General features: G+C 52.3%; 5 protein-coding genes across 5 annotated transcripts; 3 read left to right on the forward strand and 2 right to left on the reverse strand.

Annotated features, from left to right (window-relative positions):
• Nucleotides 1-1,059: 1,059 nt before the first annotated feature.
• MFIFM68171_02087 (uncharacterized protein) lies at nucleotides 1,060-2,537 on the reverse strand (the record flags this gene model as incomplete). Its single annotated transcript, XM_071057509.1, has 2 exons — nucleotides 1,060-1,532; nucleotides 1,589-2,537. 2 exons carry the CDS (start codon nucleotides 2,535-2,537, stop codon nucleotides 1,060-1,062), a joined length of 1,422 nt encoding a protein of 473 aa, XP_070913610.1.
• A 2,200-nt stretch (nucleotides 2,538-4,737) lies between these two features.
• MFIFM68171_02088 (uncharacterized protein) lies at nucleotides 4,738-7,598 on the forward strand (the record flags this gene model as incomplete). The annotated part of the gene is made up of 6 exons (XM_071057510.1): nucleotides 4,738-5,345; nucleotides 5,395-6,113; nucleotides 6,172-6,460; nucleotides 6,528-6,630; nucleotides 6,685-6,788; nucleotides 7,046-7,598. 6 exons carry the CDS (start codon nucleotides 4,738-4,740, stop codon nucleotides 7,596-7,598), a joined length of 2,376 nt encoding a protein of 791 aa, XP_070913611.1.
• Nucleotides 7,599-8,166: 568 nt separating this feature from the next.
• Nucleotides 8,167-9,523, reverse strand: MFIFM68171_02089 (uncharacterized protein; the record flags this gene model as incomplete). Its single annotated transcript, XM_071057511.1, has 2 exons — nucleotides 8,167-8,767; nucleotides 8,829-9,523. 2 exons carry the CDS (start codon nucleotides 9,521-9,523, stop codon nucleotides 8,167-8,169), a joined length of 1,296 nt encoding a protein of 431 aa, XP_070913612.1.
• A 4,694-nt stretch (nucleotides 9,524-14,217) lies between these two features.
• Nucleotides 14,218-15,951, forward strand: MFIFM68171_02090 (uncharacterized protein; the record flags this gene model as incomplete). The annotated part of the gene is made up of 2 exons (XM_071057512.1): nucleotides 14,218-14,379; nucleotides 14,452-15,951. 2 exons carry the CDS (start codon nucleotides 14,218-14,220, stop codon nucleotides 15,949-15,951), a joined length of 1,662 nt encoding a protein of 553 aa, XP_070913613.1.
• A 925-nt stretch (nucleotides 15,952-16,876) lies between these two features.
• Nucleotides 16,877-17,251, forward strand: MFIFM68171_02091 (uncharacterized protein; the record flags this gene model as incomplete). The annotated part of the gene is made up of 1 exon (XM_071057513.1): nucleotides 16,877-17,251. The coding sequence occupies one exon, from the start codon at nucleotides 16,877-16,879 to the stop codon at nucleotides 17,249-17,251; it is 375 nt and encodes a 124-aa protein (XP_070913614.1).
• Nucleotides 17,252-19,511: the final 2,260 nt, after the last annotated feature.

The raw sequence follows: 19,511 nt of genomic DNA on the forward strand, positions 1-19,511 counted from the left end.
CTATATTGCTAATATTCTTCGGAATGAGGCGTTTGGAGTTGATTTGGTACCGCAAACGAGCAGAGAAATATTTATATGCCGCACGAGTAGATCCACGGACCTAAGTGCTGTCCAATAAGGTTGAATTCTTGATGTAAACGCGTGGATTGCGGCGCAAATAGCGGTCAATCCATCGTGGGCTAATGGGGTTTATCGCCGCCCTCAAGTAGCACCTCTTTCGCGAGGGCTACTACTTGTTTCTTGCTGGGGCTCGGCTAGCCTTTTCCTCGTTTAAACACCAATCGTCAAGGAAGTCATCTTGTGCAGGAGGGAGCCGCTGCTCTGGTATTTTGCTTTCTTTAACTGGTGTCGTGCCGCGGAGCCTGTAGGAGAGTGTGGAGGGCAAGATGCCGTATAATTAAAGCCGCGGCCTGCCGCTGGGACATGCCCCGGCGGACCCCAACAATTGCGGACTGGACATTCTGCTCCTTGACAGCGGCCATTTTGAATTTGGTATGGTTTGCTGCAAAATGGCTGAGCCGTGTCGCGTTGAAAAGGTGGCGCGTCGGGTGGGCGCGTGTTCCATCGTGGGGAGTATTTGGACATTCATGAGAACCCAAAGGCCTGTCATTCTGGCTCACTACAGAGCAGGGGCAGCTGCATCCAATTTTTGCCCGGCCCACCGTAACGAACAGTGCAACATGAGCACCTGACTCCGTTTCGTCGTCATATGCCCTCGGTTTTGAGAATCGTCGATATCTCTCGGCATCGAACAATCCGATGGTCCGGGGCTTGACAACTAGAATGCAGCTCCTGATTAGTTCCTCCAGAAGCGGACGCCATCAGACTGGTATCCGCTGATTGGCGGCGGACTCAGATCTTTTGCATGCAGCTCAGAGTGTCTTTGGATAGCGACAATGCATTATTGTTTCCACGTTGCTTGACGCGGGATGCTGCACTCGCTCCTGTGGGATTCATTCTTACAAGGCGCAGAGGTGATTCCGCTTGTCACAGCTCACAGCCACGCGAGAACAAGGGAGACTGGAAATTTCCTATAATTAGGTGTGCTCCTTCCTTATCTCATGCCACCACTACGAGCGCTTTCCTCAGAATGATGCGGTCGCTAAATGTCTTTCCATCCTCCTCCACCTCGGCATCATCCTTTACGACCGGCCCAAAGACGATGAAGACGACATCGTACGTCTCGGAACTAGCGATTGGCCCTGTTCCCCTCAGGCGTTTATTACAAATCTCAATCTCAGCACCACCCGCGCGTCGGAGTGGAATTGGCTGCAGCCACAAATAGGTCGACCTGCTCTTCCGAACCGCAAACGCACACTCGATAGCCTTGCTGCAGACCTGGGAGAGAACCTTAATTGTCTTTGGACCCTGCCTGATGACCGCTGAAAACTCTTGATAGATCTTGTCCGCCAGCCGTCGGTGAGGCTCGGGCTTCCTACTTCCCTTAGGCTGTTCTCGGAAGAGGAGTCGACCCATGATCTTTACGGTAAGAGTTCGCCATATCGTCATGTCCTCTCTGTGTGTCTCATCAACTATGCACATTCGATTAGTGGTGCGCGAGGTGTTGCGAGACGGAGATGATGCTTACTGGTAGATTGGCCATCCCCCGCCATGAGCCGCTCGAACCCCGCGAGCCCTCCCTCGATCGCCTCATCGCCGCAACCGAAGAATGGCTTGGCGAAGAGCTCGGCATGGATTAGGTTCGCAACCAGACTTCTAAACCACGCCAGCTTTGGCGGGCTCTCCGAGTTTTCCCAATCGTCGCTGGGGAAGCCTGACGACCAATGGCTCTTGGCGATGCTGGCGGCTGTTGTCTTGTCGACGTTAAATTCAAAGTGGCGTTGAACCAGCGCCTGGATCTTGCTTTCCAAGCTCATGAAGAGTTCTTCTATTTCGCCATCTGGGATGTCGGGCTCACCGCCGCCCAAGCAAAGTGGAGTTGCCGGCCCATTTATGGTCGGCGGCTGATGCTTCGGCTTTGAATCCTCGGTTGGCTTGGGATCGTCACCGGAGTTGTGATGTTCCAGGCCAGCATCTGATGGTGAATTGTTGGTCAGATCGTCGACCAGCGCCGGATCATTGGCGGCTAGTCTTGGTATGTTGTTGTTGGTCGAGCCCAAAGTATCAGTCTTGCCACTCGCACCAGGATCTAGAGATTGGCCCAGAGAGGTAGGAAAGACCGCATCATACATCTTTTTGAAGTCTTCCTCAAGAACCTCAACCCTCATCGCAAGCTTACCCTCCAGATCCTGGATTAGGTTGAAGTGGGTATGAAGCCGATCGACTCTCTCCAAGGTTGCCTCAAGTCGCTCGACCTTGACGACGGCCTCCTCGAGCTTTTCCAGTCGCCCGCGGATTTCCCTCTCCAAACTGTTGATGCGCTGCTCTGTCTCGTCACCCTTGACCTTGACGCAGTCCATATCAGTCTGGAGGGTCTTCAACTGGCTCTGGAACTCAGCAGGGTCCACGTCGGGCCCCGACAGACCGGTTGACATCGATACGCTGGCATTTGAGGATCCGTCATCATTCTGAAACATGTCACTAATTGAAGAGGATGGCGCTGCTGACAGCGACGACGACAAGGACGATGAGAATGTCAACGAAAGGCTTGGGGTCACTGGCTCGGTTGACTCCTGTGACCGAGCTGTGTTGGCTGATGGACCAGTCTGGATCGGTTGTGCGGTCCGGGTTGGCTGAGTTGGTCTATTCTCTTGCGTTTTGGCCTGGGCTTGCTGACTTAGATGTGTCGATTGGCCGGACCACGAAGCCTTCGGGTTCTGGATGGGCTGGTATGTTTGAGTCGACGGTAACATCTCGGTAGTCTTGGCAGTCTGAACTGGCCAGGCAGGTTCGGATTGGGCTGGCTGGGCTGGCTGGGCTGATTTCATCGATCCCGGAGCCACCTGCACCGGCAGTGTTGTCGTGGTTGACTTGTTTGACTGGGCTGTTGGAGCTGTGATAGGAGTTGGGCTGCGGGGAGACACCGTGGACGTTGCAGCCCGAGTGCTGAGGCTCTCCAACTTCCCTCTTGTTGCAGGATGCTCAATTTTCCCCTCCGATGACCGAGAGTTTCCACCTGCTTCTCCTTTCTGCACGTACCCGTCAATGTCTAGGGACGGGAGTCGTTGCGTCTCAGCACCCTGAGGTGAGGCGAGGTCGGATTCCTTCACGACCGGCGGCGTGGTCTCCCCGGAGATATCCGTGGATACGGCCTGGGGCCCTTGTGATGCAGACTCATCGATCCGCTCTTGCCCTCTTGAAGCAGGGCTAGGGTCGTGCTGCTGGGTTTGATTGTTGGAACGCGGCGCAACGACAGTCTTGCACGATGAGGGTACTTCTTCCGTGGTGGAGAGAGTCAGGGGGGCTCCACCGGCAATTGCTGAAGTCATCACGCCCGTAGGACTTGGAGGTCTGGGAGCCGGAGCGATGCCTTCAGTTGTTGTCTCCCCGACCTGGCCCGACTGGCCTTTTGCGCCGTTTGTTGACGATGTCTGTTCCTTCGAGGGAGCATGACCCGCGGGAGGAATACCCTGTGTCTGTTTGACGTCTCTGCTATTGGCAAATACAGGTGACTTGATTATGCTATCGGTATTGCCCGGGGTTGGAGGTGTGTTGACAACCGGTGTTGTCACAAGTTTATCTGACGCGCTCTGAGGCTGCGAGAGCCTGCTGCCATTCGAATTATGTCCCATGGTGTTTGTTTGGCACGCCGAAGAGATGGATAGTTAGAAGCGAATTTCCGATAAACGGAGGAGCAAGGACTTGGCGAGATGGCAAGCTGTGACAGTAAGGTGAGAGGATTCAATTCCTTCGGCAGCAAGATGCATGACTGTCCACGATGGCACTAAATGCGCCATGAAAGACAAACACTCACGACTGTCTACATTCGGTGAATAGCAAGGCTTTGGGAGGCCCCGGCAAGTGCGCCTGCAGTTGTGAGCTGGCACACACACCACCCAATCGGATCGCACGTCGGGCATCAGAACCCAACTCACACTTGTGACAATTATCACTCCGTAGAATTACTAGTGATGAGGCTGTACCCGCTGCCTTGGGCCGTAATCACGAAGCCATTTCATGCACTGCAAACTCAGCCCTCCAGGTCGCCAGTATTTCCCAATTGTTTCTGACCATTCAGTCAACAGCTTCGCAGGGGGGTTGGCTGCGCTGGGGCTACATTGACCCAGCGGCGGTCAGCACGCCCGATTGGGACGCAGCCATTTACGCTCAGCCCCAACCTCACATGACAAACAAATGGTCCCCGTTGCTCGCATTCTGCAAGCCACTGACGACGCTCTTCGACGTGGATGATCTTGTTTTGACAGCTCACCATGTTGAACGCCTTGAAGCCCAAGGCAAACCAACGCTCAGCTGCTTCGATATGCGGGCTTTCACCAACCCCCTTTTCAATGTTTGGGGCCATGGGGCTCACGTTTGCTTCTCCAAGCCCAACAAGATTTCAGTTCACTAGTATCCCTTGAGGACATTGACACGTGGATAAACTCGAGTTGAGAAACAGCATTACACAAATCCTTGTGCCATTGCCGCATCGTTGACCGTTTTTGAATATTTGTGTAAATTTGATGCCCAAGGCGGCCTCTCTGTCGCCGCTTTTCGAACTCATATGATGGGCCGACTCCGGCCTATTCTGGAGCGCAGGCAAGCACAATAAGTCTTCTTTTCCTTTAATCAATCATTTCAAGAGACACGATCTTGACGGTTACCACCTTGCCCATCATGCCCTCCGCAATGCCTCAGTTCATGGATGGTCTCAAGGCGGGACTACCCCTATCTACCACGACTTCGGCACGCAAAGCAGGTCCAGTGTCGTCTATTGATGCATACTCAACTTCGACAACGGTTGGTGTCTCAGCTTCCACCGAAGTCACCGAGGCCATTGAAGTCGCAGAAGCTACCGAGGTCGCTGAGACCGAGGTTACCGAAGTCACTGTAGTTGCCGAAGCCGCAGCGACCGTTGACATTTCTGATGTACCAATCGCATCACCCAACACTACCTGGGCCAAGGTGCCAGAGATGTCCACCTCCAAGATTTCCGAAGCGCCGACGTCCCAGTCCTCAGACTCCTCGGCTGGCATATCCTACACTAGATTCGACTCTTATGAGATGGTCAGCTCACCCGCCAAGGTCTCCAAAGTGACCAAGACGACTTCCATCTCAGAGACTGGGGCATCGACTGTGGCATCCGACATGTCCACGTCTAAATTCGCCATTGCCATGCGAGAACCAAAGCCAGTCAAGAATTCGTTCAAGAGCTTGGGCCTCAAACACGGCGTTGCCGGCAACAAGCTGGTCATTGGTATCGACTTTGGGACGACCTACACCGGGTAACTTGCCTGCCCCCGTCTTCAAGCCCACACCGCTGACATCAGCAAGAATTGCCTATGGCCTCACATCCGACCCCTCTCATATCAAGGTCGTCAAAGAGTGGCCGGGCCGCGCCGTCCGTGGGCGGAACGACATTGTAAAGATCCCCACCATCATCAAGTACGGCGCTATCAAGGACAACAACGTCAAGGATGTCGACTTCGACTGGGGCTACAAGGTCAACGACAACGCCAATGGGGTGATCCGTGGGTTCAAGCTGGGTCTCGACCCGAGCAAGCGTGAGTTTTGGACCGAAGCCGCCGGCATACCCGCCGAGGACGACATGGTCCATTTTCATGAGGAGACAGCAAAAGTGGAGATGGAACGCCTGTTCCGCAGCACCGTCGATATTGTGGCCGATTATATCGGGGCCGTGTACCAGCACGCCATGGCCAAGATCCGCAAGGCCGAGGTTGCCGAGGTCGCCGCCCTGCCCAAGGAGTTCGTTATTACCGTGCCCGCCATTTGGTCCGACATGGCCAAGAGCGCCACCCTGTGCGCCGCCCGCGATGCCCATCTGGATCTGAAGCTTGTGGGCCCCGGGGATCTGGTCACCGAACCGGAAGCCGCCGCGCTGTACGCACTGCAGGGTTTCCAGAACAGGGGGCTCCGGAAGGGCGACACCTTTGTCCTGTGCGACGCAGGAGGCGGCACCGTCGATCTGATTTCGTACCAGATCACCTTGCTAGAGCCGAGAATGCAGGTCAAAGAAGTTGTCTCAGCGGCAGGTGCGTTGTCCTTGTTTGATCTGACAACAAATAGCTAATAGAAAAAAAAATAAAACAGGTGGCGCTGTCGGATCCCTGATGATCAACAACGGCTTTGAGCGCTACCTCCGCCAGATCCTCGGTGACGACGTCCTCTCAGAGATGAAATCCGGAGACGGGACCTCGTTCAACACGGTGATGCGCGAGTTTGACCAAAAGATCAAGCCCTACTTCTGCTCGGCCGAGCAGTGGGACGACGGCGGTGATGAGGATGATGAAGGGGTCGACGACATCATCAACATTCCCGGGGTCAACATCAAGGATGACCCGGAGAATAACGTATTCCAAAACACGCTCACCATCACAGGGTAAGTACTCGATTTACTCGCTCATCTCTCCGCTGATTGAAGCCATGCTTACTTTATATCGCTGTAGTGATGTCCTAGAGGAAATATTCAACCCTCTGGTCACCGCGACGCTGAAGCTCGTGCGCCAGCAGATCAATGGGGTGAAGCAGAAGACGGGGCGCGGACCAAAGGTACTTGCCTTTTCCACTCGCTCCGCCAAGTCAATTTGAGACTAATGTTTGCAGTACATCCTTCTCGTCGGAGGTTTCGGCGCCAGCCCGTATCTCAGTCGCCGACTGGAAGAGATGGTCAGTTCAGAGTCCATTCAAGTCATCCGACCCGACGACGCGTAAGTTCATTTTCTTTAACCCTAATGACATCCTCTCTCCAACTTCGATCCCACCTCCATTCTCATCACCTTTGCATTCTTCTCCCACTCTTTTCTCACCCCCCTCTCTACCACCACTCACCAACTCTCAACTCTCAAACACTCTCCAAGTCCTTCCCCTGAGCCAAATCCAACCCCCCCACCCCCACCCCTTCCCCCGCCGGTCCCCACCAACCAGTTCCCCCGCCGAAACTAAACAGTAATTATAAATAAAACAGGCAAGCCGCCGTAGTAAAAGGCGCAGTCCTTTACAAAATGCCAAACACACCTTCCGTAATCGCGAGCGTAGCCCCGACCAACCTCGGTGTCCGCGCAAACGTGCAGTATAACGCGCTCGAGCACCCCGCCTCGGTGGCGGCGCACACGTTTACCGACTCCAACGAGGGCGTGATGCGCGTGCCCAAGATGACGTGGTTCATCATGAAGGGGTCCGACCTGAACCGGGACGACCAGGTGCGGTTCCCGTGCTACAGGGACATCCCTCTCGATTACGAACCCGACAATCTCCGATTCGAGGACGAGCTAGAGGAGTCGGACGAGAATCTGCCGCCGCAGTTTCCGTGGGAGGGGAAAGGCGTGAGGAGGAAATGTGTCCTGACGAGCGATCTCCGCGGCGTGGACAAGAGCCAGCTCGTCAGACGGAGGGACACCAGTGGTTCCGAGTACTACTCGATCCACTACGAGCTGGTCGTCACCATCCAGCCGGCCCTCATGACCTTTTCGGTCGAGTGCCAGGGCAAGACGTTTGCTCTTGCGAATGTGGAGTTTTAGGATCGGTGTACAGAGCTGGAAGTCGAGAGAAATAAATTAGATTGGATTGTTTACCGGTAGAATTGATCTCTCTTGTAAACATGCTACCCAATACCCAGACCTTTGATCTCCGCTGCCGTGACTCCCGTTTTAACTATGTTCAAACCATCGACAAAACAAGTATGAGGTCCAGTTGTATCCATAGCGAGTGATCAGCGTCAGGAGGTGTGGTAAGAAGGCTAGCTCTGGCACGAGTTCGCTCACACACTTCGCCGGGTGCGAGAAACTGGAAGGCAGGGTTGTTGGTGGATTTGGGAGATAATTAGTTTCACCCTGGCGGATAACCTTTGGCTCGACCCTAACCTTTATCTTAAAGCCTTATTCCAGCCTTTATTATTTATGTTATATATATCTCTTGTACAAATTGGTCTTAGCTGGTAATATAGTTGCAGCTCCTTATTTCACTACGATCCGCAATCTCTTTCGGGTAAGCCAAGATGTCATGGGAATACATTTAATCCTTCACCTAAAGATGCTATTCAACGCAAAACCTCTTTTTACTGCCTGGGCGCTTAAATGGCGATGCGTGTTATGCCCATTCCCCCCTTTTTGCACGTTCGCAGAGCTGAAGCAGAGTCCTTGCAGCCCACTCGAAATCATCGAGCGTCAAGTAAATCTGACCACTGATCCTGCACCAGAACTGGCCGTCGTAGAGCTTGATTGGGAGGTACGTCTCGTACTCAGCAGGCGTGAGCTCCTGCATCCACTTTGCAACCTTTCGTCCACAGCTCTCGTCGATAGCGAGATCCTCAAGTGTCAGGGGCAGTCGCACGTTGGTGAAACAACAGTGCTGAAACGAGCTTGATGAGCCCCCGAGGACCTCGGTGTCCAGAATCTCAGCCATTTTAGCTCCGCCCTGACGTGCAATATCTTCGCAATACTGAAGGATCCTGGCTTCGCCGCCGCAAACTTCCGACCTAAACTTGAGCGCCAGGGGGATGCAGCAGTACGGCGTGTTGTCCGTTGTCGACACTTTATCGAAGAGCCGGGAGAAGTACTCGAGCGGGTCCATCTTTGCGCGATCATCCCTGGCCTCGTAGCCCCAGGATGTTGGAAGGGTGGACGATATCAGCTTTTGATTCCGGAAGGGCACATACAAAACAGCGCACCCTCTGGGGACCATGAGCCACCTGTAAAGTGTCAGTGCTGGTACAAGGTGATCAGGGCCTCAAACTTGAGAGTTAGGCATACTTGTAGCAGTTGCTGACCATGAAATCCGGTCCGACTTCGCCGAGGTTCGTCAGGTCGATATGGCCAAGTCCGTGGGCGCCATCAATGAGGCTCATAATGCCGAGTTCCTTACAAGTTGCCACCAGTGTTTCCCACGGAAACCGTGCACCGGGAAAGGTGAGAACCGTGTCAAACATGGCGAGCTTTGGCTGTTTGCCTTGAGCCTTTACTTCCTCGGCGGCAAGGCGGAACCGGCGCACAATTTCGTCATCTTCGATGGGATAGGTGATATTAATCTGGTGAGACGACACCGGACAGGTCTCGGATAATGCCTGTATGGTTTTTGCACATGCTCCGTAGATAGTGTTGAAGTAGAGAACAACATCCCCTTGGTCGAAGGACAGATTGCGAAGGACGGTATTCACGCCAGTGGTGGCATTTGGGACCAGAACAACTTCACCAGGGTCAGCCCCAAGAAGAGGCGCCACAGCTGATCGGCTCTCTTTGAGAAGCTTTAGGTAACTGTACCGGATGAAAGTATCTGGTCGTGCTTCGGTTTCGAGTTGGAGCTGTCGTTGGTACTCCTGAACCATTCTCGGTATCGTTCCGAACGACCCATGATTGAGCGGCCGATACCCCTCGGCGAATGAGAAATGCTTGGAGCGAATTTCAGCCCCAAATTGGGTGAGCTTGATATTCAGCCCTTGTGCATGCATGGCAGCCTTGCTACATCTGCTCGACAACGGTGAGTGGTGACAACAATGCAGCTGGGTGGGAGGTTGATCTATTTCGGATGAAAAGAGGCAGAGACCTTCATCAATGGGGGAATGACGGGGTCCTACAGGCGGCAAAGTCTGTGGCGGTCGCTAAGTCCCCAAAACTCGATGCAGGTGGGTTTGTAATCGTTACGGAGGCGGCCCCTGTTCGGGAACGCCAACAGGACCTCGTCCGGCAAAACATCGGGTGAGCGATGCGCCGAGCCAGCTGAGTCAGCAGCCGCAGTCGTGCAACCCCAGAGTATTTTGCTCCGCATCACAACCGTATGACCTCTGTCGGTAGAGAGGCTGAGGCGTATAGGCGGCGAAAGATGTCCATGATGAGGAACGACAATGACCAAAAGAACTGTTGTTTGTTGCACCGTTCCGAGCCCTTTTGTATCGGGTAGTGGCTTGAGAAGATAGGCTTTGATGCCGTCGCGCGACATGCCGGTATCTGATATATCGTCATTGATGACCGCTAGACGATCCTGGGACTCTGCGCGGCCTTCCTTCAGGTGGCTAGGGATTGAAGATGCAACGGTTCCCTACTCCAGTGCATCTGCCGTATCCAGCTTATCTTTGCCAAGCCCGTAAAAGAGCTTTTCGTAGTAGGATTGCCGATACCTGAGATATTATCGCCTTCTGCTGATTGTCTTTCCCAGTCGATCCGTAAGCTACAGTTCGATATTACTAAACTTTAATCGTATATATTAAATATCGTGAGATTCAAAGTGAGAGGTATTGGTAGATCTTATATTAATATATCGGTTATAGGGTACTAGGTTCCGAATCGTTACGGTAAGGCAAAGGAGGTAGTTGACTATATTAGCTATATTGTCAGCAATTTAGCTAAGCTCAGTATCGGGAGAATTGTCTTCCGAGTCACTATACGCGATATCCTCCTCTTTCAGACTATCCTGATCTCAGGGTATCTATTCCCCGCTGGTAATGGCTATAGCATTCTCAATTAACTAGATAAGGTCTATTAGGAGGTTGATGACCTAGGCTTTAATATAGGAAGTATCGCGGAGCCGATAGTCCAGGGAACTCATGCCCGTTTTATATGCTCCGATGTTTCTGTCAAAAGGGTCAGGTGTCAGTCCAAAGGATCAGGATCACAGGATCTAGTGTGAGAGCCAAACCCATGTACTCTATTGAGCTGAGGAAGACTGGCAGCTAACTGCGCCACTGTACAGACGTCATCCTGTACGTGTATCTCGTCTATAAAAGGAGCAGACTCCAGTGGAGACAGACGCGAGGAAGACAAGACACACCAAAAATCCAAAACTGTCATTTCCCAAGATTCAGAGGTGCCGTGTTTCCGACAGTACCGTATCCAATCTACTCTAGAGCTGGTGCGTACCCCAGAGTCGAGCACCCAGACCTCCGACACCCTTCCTAGTCCAACCAGCGTGCAGTTGGAGGGCCCGCCAGAGCGGCGGTGAGTAGATTTTTTGGATTCCAGGGCAAAAGTCTTCGATCGGAATTGCTCCGGTAACGGAAAAGCTCCTGCCAGCGTGCCAACCTCTGCGCAGGGCTCGGTGGGTATATAGGTGGTTGGTTAAGTGTGAACCCCACCGTGGATATAGCTATTTAGTGCTTAGTATAGTGGCTAACGGCCTATGAATACAGAAGGTTGAGCTCTGAGAAACCGTATCCAGTGCCTTGCAGGCACATCACACCCAGTGAGAGCTGCGGACCGCGCTGTACCCCCTGTGCCCTTGTGGCACTTGTCAGATAGGATGCTGTCATGATGCCCCCCGAGCATCCAGTCAGACTCGAGCTGACTGGCAGTCTGGCTATGCCAGGCTGATAGCAATGCTAAGCCACTGAACAGACGTAATGCTCGTCATGCAACACAGTCTATGAAGAACCAGATCTCTGACTCTGCCAGAGACCCAACACAGATCACAATCAATTCAATCATATCTGAACCCCATTCAATCCAAGGTGCCGTGCTTCTGACCGCACTACGTGCCACACTGGCCAAGCCTGTATTTCAACAACATGACTTCTAAATACTGCTTGGTGATGTCCATCAGACCTGTAAAGGTAAACACAAAGGTAAGGAGGTCGGTCTCCTCTGGATTAGTAAATTTGGCATGGTATTTGATCCCCTACTTGTCGAACTCCTTGATCAACGTGGCTGTTGGGGTATACCCACCAAGCTTCCCTTTCCGAATTCGTTGCTTGGCATTGTAGATGTCCTTCCAGGTATAGCTAGAATTGGGGAAGTCATTACGAATGAGAGCGGCCATCTCTCTAGCACGAATACCGTTGTGTTCAGAGGCGTGGGCGATGGTGGTGAGAACTTCTTCTGTGAGCTTGCGATGTTGGGGGTGCGTAGAGGGGTGAGAGGAGGCCGAGTGATTGTGAGATGCCCTTTCCCTTTCCTCCTCGAGGCCGGATTGTAATTGCCACAGAGTAGGGGTAATCCTCTTGGCTATAGCTCTCCACGGGCAACCGCATTTTCTTGTTCCATTTTGACGAAGGCCAGTACCTCCGTCTCCCCTGGGCTTGCTGGTGCGGCCACAAACAAGGTAGTACCAAGTATATTCCCCCTTCTTATTCTTGCGGCCCTGTTGGCGTGTGATTGAGAATCCCCTCGCTTGTGACCAGGCGTTGACACGGACCTGGAGCTCCTCAACGGTCGAGGCTGTAAGTTTTGGTGGATCGGGGATAGGTTCTTCGTCTGAGGTCTCGCCGCCCTGTTCAACCTCTTTTTCGCCGTTTGTCGCTTACAATGCCACCCCGTTCAGACCCGCTGAAGGTGTGGCCTAACTGCGCGATTGTTCTATCAATTGAACTCTCTCGATCTCTTCCTGCGCGCAAAATCTCTGGCGTTGCACGACTTGCGGTTGCTGACTCAGCAGACCCGGCCTAACGCTCACCCAATGTTTTGCCGGATGAGATCCCGCAACTAACGTTAGGTGACAAAAAAAAAGCCGCACTCACAACCAAAAAAATTCCCCTACACAACCAAAACTTAACGTACTTGCATAACGAGTGGCCTACTATAACGAGTAGCCCACTTTCGTTCGACGTCAATCACTTTATATAAGTTAATTCAGCTACAATATCTCAAAGTCGATGAGGTCACAAATCACCCGAGAGCAGGCGCTGGGCCTGAGGGTGCCGGGGACAGTGATGAGATGACGAGGCCACGGCTCCCTTGTGCACAACGTCAGATTTGATGGAGTCCAGACTGCGTCAGGAGGTCCATATCTGAGTCCCCGGCCACCACGACAGAAAGGTTCTGTGGGCATCGAGGGTTTTGAGGAGGGGCCAGCAACCGGTACTAACTTTTTTCATCATTTAACCGCTGGGCCACTTTGCCGGGGACAGTGATGGGATGACGAAACCACAGCTGCCTTGTACACAACGTCAGATTTGATGGAGTCCAAGCTGCCCGGGGAGGTCCATATCTGAGTCCCCGGCCACTACGACAGAAAGGTTCTGTGGGCATCGGGGGGTTTTGAGGAACATTTTGATTGGTGTCATAATTTGATGACTTCGAAAGGAGGGCAACGGAGACGTGCATCGAACATGTACACCGCGGCTGCGCGTCCGCGGCACCCCAGCACCATTCCCGGCGGTCATACAGCAGCATGATGGTTCAAGGCAGTATACAGCTCAACTATGACAATCCTGCGTCGGCCGGCTCCTGCAACCTTGGCATCCAGAAGTTGGGGAAGAAGGACGTGGCTCTGGGCCCGTGCAAGTTGGAGGGTATGTGTTTGTACTTCCATCGTACTTTTGGCACGTTCTTTTTCGAAAAGGGCAATCAACAGATCTTTCTCTTCGTGATCAGGCATCAACACACGTGCAATCCGTGCAAGGGCAGTAGCTGCCAGTGTAGCACTTTCTGTGATCCTTTTCGCGATCGTGTAACCCCGCAGCCTCGCTAAGGCCCCTGACAACAAACGGCCAGAATTTACAACACCACCTCCACAATAAGCTGAGTTCGAGGCATTTAATTCGCAAATCTCAAGCGTCTGCGAGCCCTACAACACAGATTACATCAACGTTAGACAGGCTGACCTGATCTTTATACAGGACAGTACAAGACATATCTTCAAATAATGTGGCTAAAGGATCTTGTTGGAAGTGAGCGCTGGATCTTTGCAGCCGGGAGCGCCCATTAACAGGCGCCAGATTACCTAAGCGCACAATACGATAAGCTTTCCTCAGCTCCTCCTGCCCAGGCGCGATCTGAGTGCAACCATACCACAATGGATCAATTGAATCAAGCTCTACGGATCGTATTTGTGTGTGCCTAATGAGCCCGATTTACTTGAAGAGTGCTACAGACTGTAGTTCCCAACACTATCCAGTTCACCTTGGCGGATGTATATGACCAACCGAACCAGGTTAGTTTTACTCCCTACCAATATTTTCGGAGCACTGAACCAATTGTATTTCGCTGGATTTGGTACTCATCTCTGGTTTGCTAGAGCTCTCTCACCATGCAAGTGCATTCACTGTTTCTGTCTCTCAGTGGCTACAGACACAGTGCTGCCGATGATTGGGCGTGGTGCCGGCGGCATCCGGTGTCGGCGAGAAGCGGGGGATGGGACCCTTTTTGGCGAGAACTAGCCACTTAACCTACGAGGGTCAATTCAATTCACGAAAAGCCATCCGCCTTTGTCTGAATGGACAATCATAACTACATCGCCGAAATTGAACGGGACCGTGAAGATGAGAAGGAGCGAGAACGCGAGGCGGCCTTCAACCGTTATACTTACATTGGCCGCACCACTAGCTATTGGTTTGAGATAGAACGAAATGGAATCGTTGTAGAAAGCGATAGGCAGGTACGTCTTCCAACTCGTATATAACCGCAGTTCCCGTTAGCTTAACGGGCGGCCTCTGTCCTGCTGTTCTAGGAGAGAGAGGAATTCGAATGGGCTAGGGAGGGTCAAGAAAGCGAACGCACGAAGGTGCTGCGACGCGAGTTCGACGACGACTGGATGCAAGTCTTGGACAATAACTTTGCCACGGCATTCTTCGATGAACTTGAACGCTTCACTCGTGGCAGGGTTCCTCAATATTGCGATGCTTATTCTACAGGCCTATGCAAGCGATGTACAACATTTAGAGCCGACGTGGACGTGCGCAAGATGTTGAAGCCATGTTTCGCGTGTCGACTTCTACCATGGCGGTCCATGGCGGTCAAGGAGAGACTTAGGTTTCTCAAGACTCCGTCTCTGAGGGTGTGCGTGCCTCCTGCGAGTAGAAAGGACGCACACTCCGGTATACAGATCGGATTTCCAGTCCTGCCGGGACCACTCTCTCAGATTCGAGTCGACCTCTTCAAGCAGTGGCTTCAAGCTTGCGACGGGTACCATCCCGTATGCCATCGAGACTACGGCCAACTTCAGGACTACAGCCAAAGGGATAGCGAAGAGGAAGCGTTATCAAGACTTCCCACCAGAGTCATTGACATCAACTTCGGCACCCACTTGCGCCTTAAAGATTTCAGCAATGTTGACCGTTACAAAGAAGACGTTCGGTACATCACCTTATCCCACTGCTGGGGCAACCTTCCCGACGAACGCAAACGTCAGTACTGCCTCACAACCGAAAATATCAACCAGCGACTTAAAGACGGCTTCTCCATCGCCGAACTCCCCAAGACCTTCCGCGACGCCATCACCATGACCCACCGACTCAGCATCCCCTACCTATGGATCGACTCCCTCTGCATAATCCAATATGGTGACAATCTGGCCGACTGGAAGAAAGAAGCCGCGCGCATGGAAACCGTCTTCCGCAACGCCTACTGCACCATCGCCGCTACATCCGCCAAAGATTCAGACACAGGTTTCCTCCTCCCTGACTCTGATAAGCAGCGAGCCTCCTACTCCTCTTCCTCTTCCTCCTCCTCCTCTTTCTCCTCCTCCTCACCAGAGTACCTAACCCTCCACTCCCTCCACGGCCCTGTTCACATCAGCCCCATCGCCGACAACTTCGAAACAGACGTCAACAACGGTCTCCTGAACACCCGCGCCTGGGTCCTCCAAGAGCGCGCCCTATCGGCGCGAACTATTCACTTCTCAACCTCTCAAGCCTACTTCGAATGCGGCCACGGCGTCCGCTGCGAGACGTTAACACGGATTCAAAACTCAAAGAACCTATTTCTCAGCGACCCCGACTTTCCCCGCTCACTACGGCTCCGCGCTGGCCGTGATAGAGTCCTCCTTTTCCAGGATCTGTTCACGACGTATTCAAGGCTCGGAATCACGGTGCCAACGGATAGATCACTTGCTATTGCGGGCTTGGAGAAGAGGCTGGCGGGGGTGTTTGAAACGAGGTGCTGCTTTGGTGTGGTGGAGAGGTATCTACATCAGAGTTTACTGTGGGAGAGGTCTAGGGAGGAAAAATAGAGAGGACGTAAGAAAGGGAAAATGGGTAGGATTACGTATCCCGAGGGTAGGGAAGTCCCGTCTTGGTCATGGATGGCGTGGGAGGGTGGTGTGGATTATTTGGATATTGGTACGGAGGGGTTGGAGTGGGATCAGGATGTCAGTCTGGCGGAGGATGGCAAGACGTTGACGGCGAGGGTGAGGCGATTTAGTAAGAATTGTTGGGTGGAGAGGAATGGTTCTTGTTCGTTTGGTGTGTTTGAGGATGGAGAGAATGGGGGTGATTCTGGATGGGTCCGATTTGATCGGAAAAGGCGGATTCATTTGCGCAAGCATAGGTGTGTTATTGTTGGGAGGGAGGAGACCTCATATCGCCCGGGCCTGCTTGCTCCTTCGCTGGATGGGTGGGATTACTACGTTTTGGTTGTGGGACAGGTTGAGGTAGGGCGACGGAGGGTGTTTGAAAGGATTGGCGTCGGGTGTATTCCAGTCGGGTGTATTTCGTTTCGTGGGTCTGAGAGGGTGATGGACACAATTGTTTGACTGTTGATTGCGTTCAGACGTCATTGTTAAAACTGGCCTTGGGCACCTTCCACTAAAGGTACTGTCACCATGTGTTTGACTTATGATTCTGCTTGATGTGGAAAATCTTTCCAAGAATCCTTGAACAATACCTATGTATACCACATCCCCCGGTTACTTGGCACTATTATCTACATATCACCATGAAGCACTGACAAAGGAACCGGGATCTTATTGAAAGCTAAGTACGACCATCAACGGTTTCCACCCTTGGCTACCCTTCACGAACAGACAAACGTAGACCCTTCAAATCCATCTCAATCTTGGCCCAGGCCCTGGGCAGCAGGATCCCCGTCATCCAGTAATTTCCCTGATAGCCCTTGTCTAGCAGTACAAATATGTTCCTGACCTGGGGTCCTGACGCATGGACCCAGCGTGGTGGAAGACCAATGTCCCGGGCAGGTTGGTCCTCGCCTGGCCCGTATCGCCGGGGCGTACCATGGCAAGGACAAAGTCGGCTGACTTTGAAGGTTTCGGTGCGAGTCCAATTGGTAAACGCCACGAGCACGGCGTCGGCCTTGCCGCATACCATGGACGGGTCGCTCTCTGTCTTAGGCAGCTGTCGGAGCTCGCGGAAGCAGGTGAGTACATGGCCTTTCGTGGACTGCTCGACAAGATGACCCCTGTTCTCGAAGGCGAGGGCCCCGAGGGATCCGGTGGCCACTTTGTGGGGGAGAAAGGCGTAGGCGGCTACGGCCTTGTTCTGCATTTAAACACCAGCTTCCGCCTGCGCCAGTAGCGATAGGAGTCGGAAGCGGGCGTTAAGCGCATGAAGGGCCGTCACCAGCCTCGGCTGCTGCAGTGACGAGGCCACGGCCGGGTTGCCCATGCCGTGAGCACATCTCCCTCGCTGACAAGGGGCTTTACTCCCACCATCGTTTTGGGTGCTGAGGTCGACCTGGGCCTGACGTTGCAGTTCGGCTACCGCCGCCTTGGAGAGGAAGATGGTGCGGGACTCGACGACGGGATTCCGCAAAAGGTCCGAGGCAAACCGTAGCCCAAACTTAAGCATGGCTAAACACGTCAGCCGCTGCATGGCCCAGACGTAATTGCTCTCTCCCCGGCGGGCGTGTCTGTGGCGGCGCATATGGCGTCCTCTCGCGCACCCAGAACGGGCGGGACTTGATTGCCACAGGGACGCCGTCTGGTATCGGCTTCGAGAGCGGCTTCATCGTCGACGAACTAGACGAGTACGCGCTCGCCTTCAACCTAAGCACCAACCCCAGGAGACGCTTGTCAAGGTCAAGCGACCCGTGTCGATTCGGGCCAGATCATTAACCTAGTCAACGCAGCGGCTGACTTGGACCTTGAAAAGCCTGAGCAAGAGGTGATACCCTTCCAGGATGTCAATGTCTACGCGGACCCTTTGGGCTGCATTATTGGTACCCAAGTTTACCCGCCGGACTTCGTTATTCAGGGCAAGGCATTCATGTTCGACAAGAAGGTGGATATCGACTATCATATCGGCAGCGAAGACCTAAAGCTCAAGGGTAAGATCGAGGGCTTTATACTAGATCCCCTAGCTCTCCGTGGCAGGAAGCGTACCGACGGTATGTAGGACAAGAATGCCCTTATCGACTTTGAAATCACTGAGAGGCAGTGCTTCGAGGTCAGCGGGAGAGTGGTATTATAGGACCTCGAAACCAGCATCTTCGTCAAGGCCTAGGTTATGCTAGCCTAGAGCTCGAGTTTAACTTTGAGCTGGCGTGGAGCGACCTGCTCAACTTCTAGGTAGACGGCAAGCTAATCAAAGCTGTTGCTACTACCTTGGACGAGGATGCCGAGAAGGGTGTTGTTGCTAGGAAAAAGGGCAGTGCTACTGCTCTAGCTAATCTCGAGGATATAGACTTCTAGCTATATACCCTGATAGAGTAGTATATCCTAACCGAGATCTCGGAGGCAATATGAAAGTGATTGGAGAGCGTCTGGGCGTCAGTTTACAATGGGATCGAGGAAGCTAAGTGTAAGGTAGACGAGGCTAAAGCCGAATTCGAGTGAAGTGTAAGGAGGCCAAATAGGGGGTACAAAGGACATAGGCTAAGTTCGATATTACTATCGAGGACGTCTAGGCGGACCCCTATAAGAAGGAGGTGTACTAGTAGGGACGGCTGTAGAATGAGCGATATATCCTCGAAGAAGAAAAGTGTACTGACGAGCATATCTGTACTGCCACTACTATCTTAGACGGTAAGCAAAAGGCATTCTAGGACGCTATAGATGAAAAGAAGTAGTACCTAGCTTAGAAGTGGTACAATAGTAAGGATGCCGTTAATGCCAAAACCCTCAACCTCTAGAGGTTGTGTAAGACCTTTTAGAGAGATTTAAGTAGCGCTATCTAGATGCTAGAGAGTGCTAAGTCGCGTATAAGAGATGAAGAATGTAAGATTTTTTTCCCCTTTATACTATTTTTGCTATACTAGACTTTGAGATACTAGTAGCTATTTCGAGGTGTATAGAATGAGTTAAAAGGGAGGTAAACGAGGTAATTTATAACCTTGATAATGTAACATAGTACAAAATGTTATTTAAGATAAATTACTTATCTTAGAAGCTACCTCTATAGTAGAATAGTATTCGTTAGCTAATCGCTCGAAATCTTTATAAACATTCTAGGTTAGTTATTCTAGAAGCCTAGCTACTTACCTTGAAGGTAATACTCGATGTAGCTCTATTTATCCTCGATAGTACGAGGTTTATTTTGAGACTATTACTTATAATATTATACTTAAACCTTTAAACCTAACTAAGGGAGCTCTCTTATCTACGAAGTTGTTATAATGAAGTGGAAAAAGTGCACTAATCACATGGTGCTCTAAGATAACTCCGAGACTTCAGGTTCCCAGCCCTCTGGGCTAGATTAGGTAATCAAACTGAGAACCCACTTTTTTTCTGTATTTAAGACTGTCCTGACTATCGGCCTTCAACAGACAGAACGATATCAAGAATAATCAATCAATTCTTTCTTTTGATTTGCTTGCTCTATTAGGAGCCGTCTTTAC

The sequence above is a fragment of the Madurella fahalii genome, assembly GCF_045866475.1.
Source record: "Madurella fahalii IFM 68171 DNA, scaffold_1, whole genome shotgun sequence".
NCBI classification, from domain to species: domain Eukaryota; kingdom Fungi; phylum Ascomycota; class Sordariomycetes; order Sordariales; genus Madurella; species Madurella fahalii.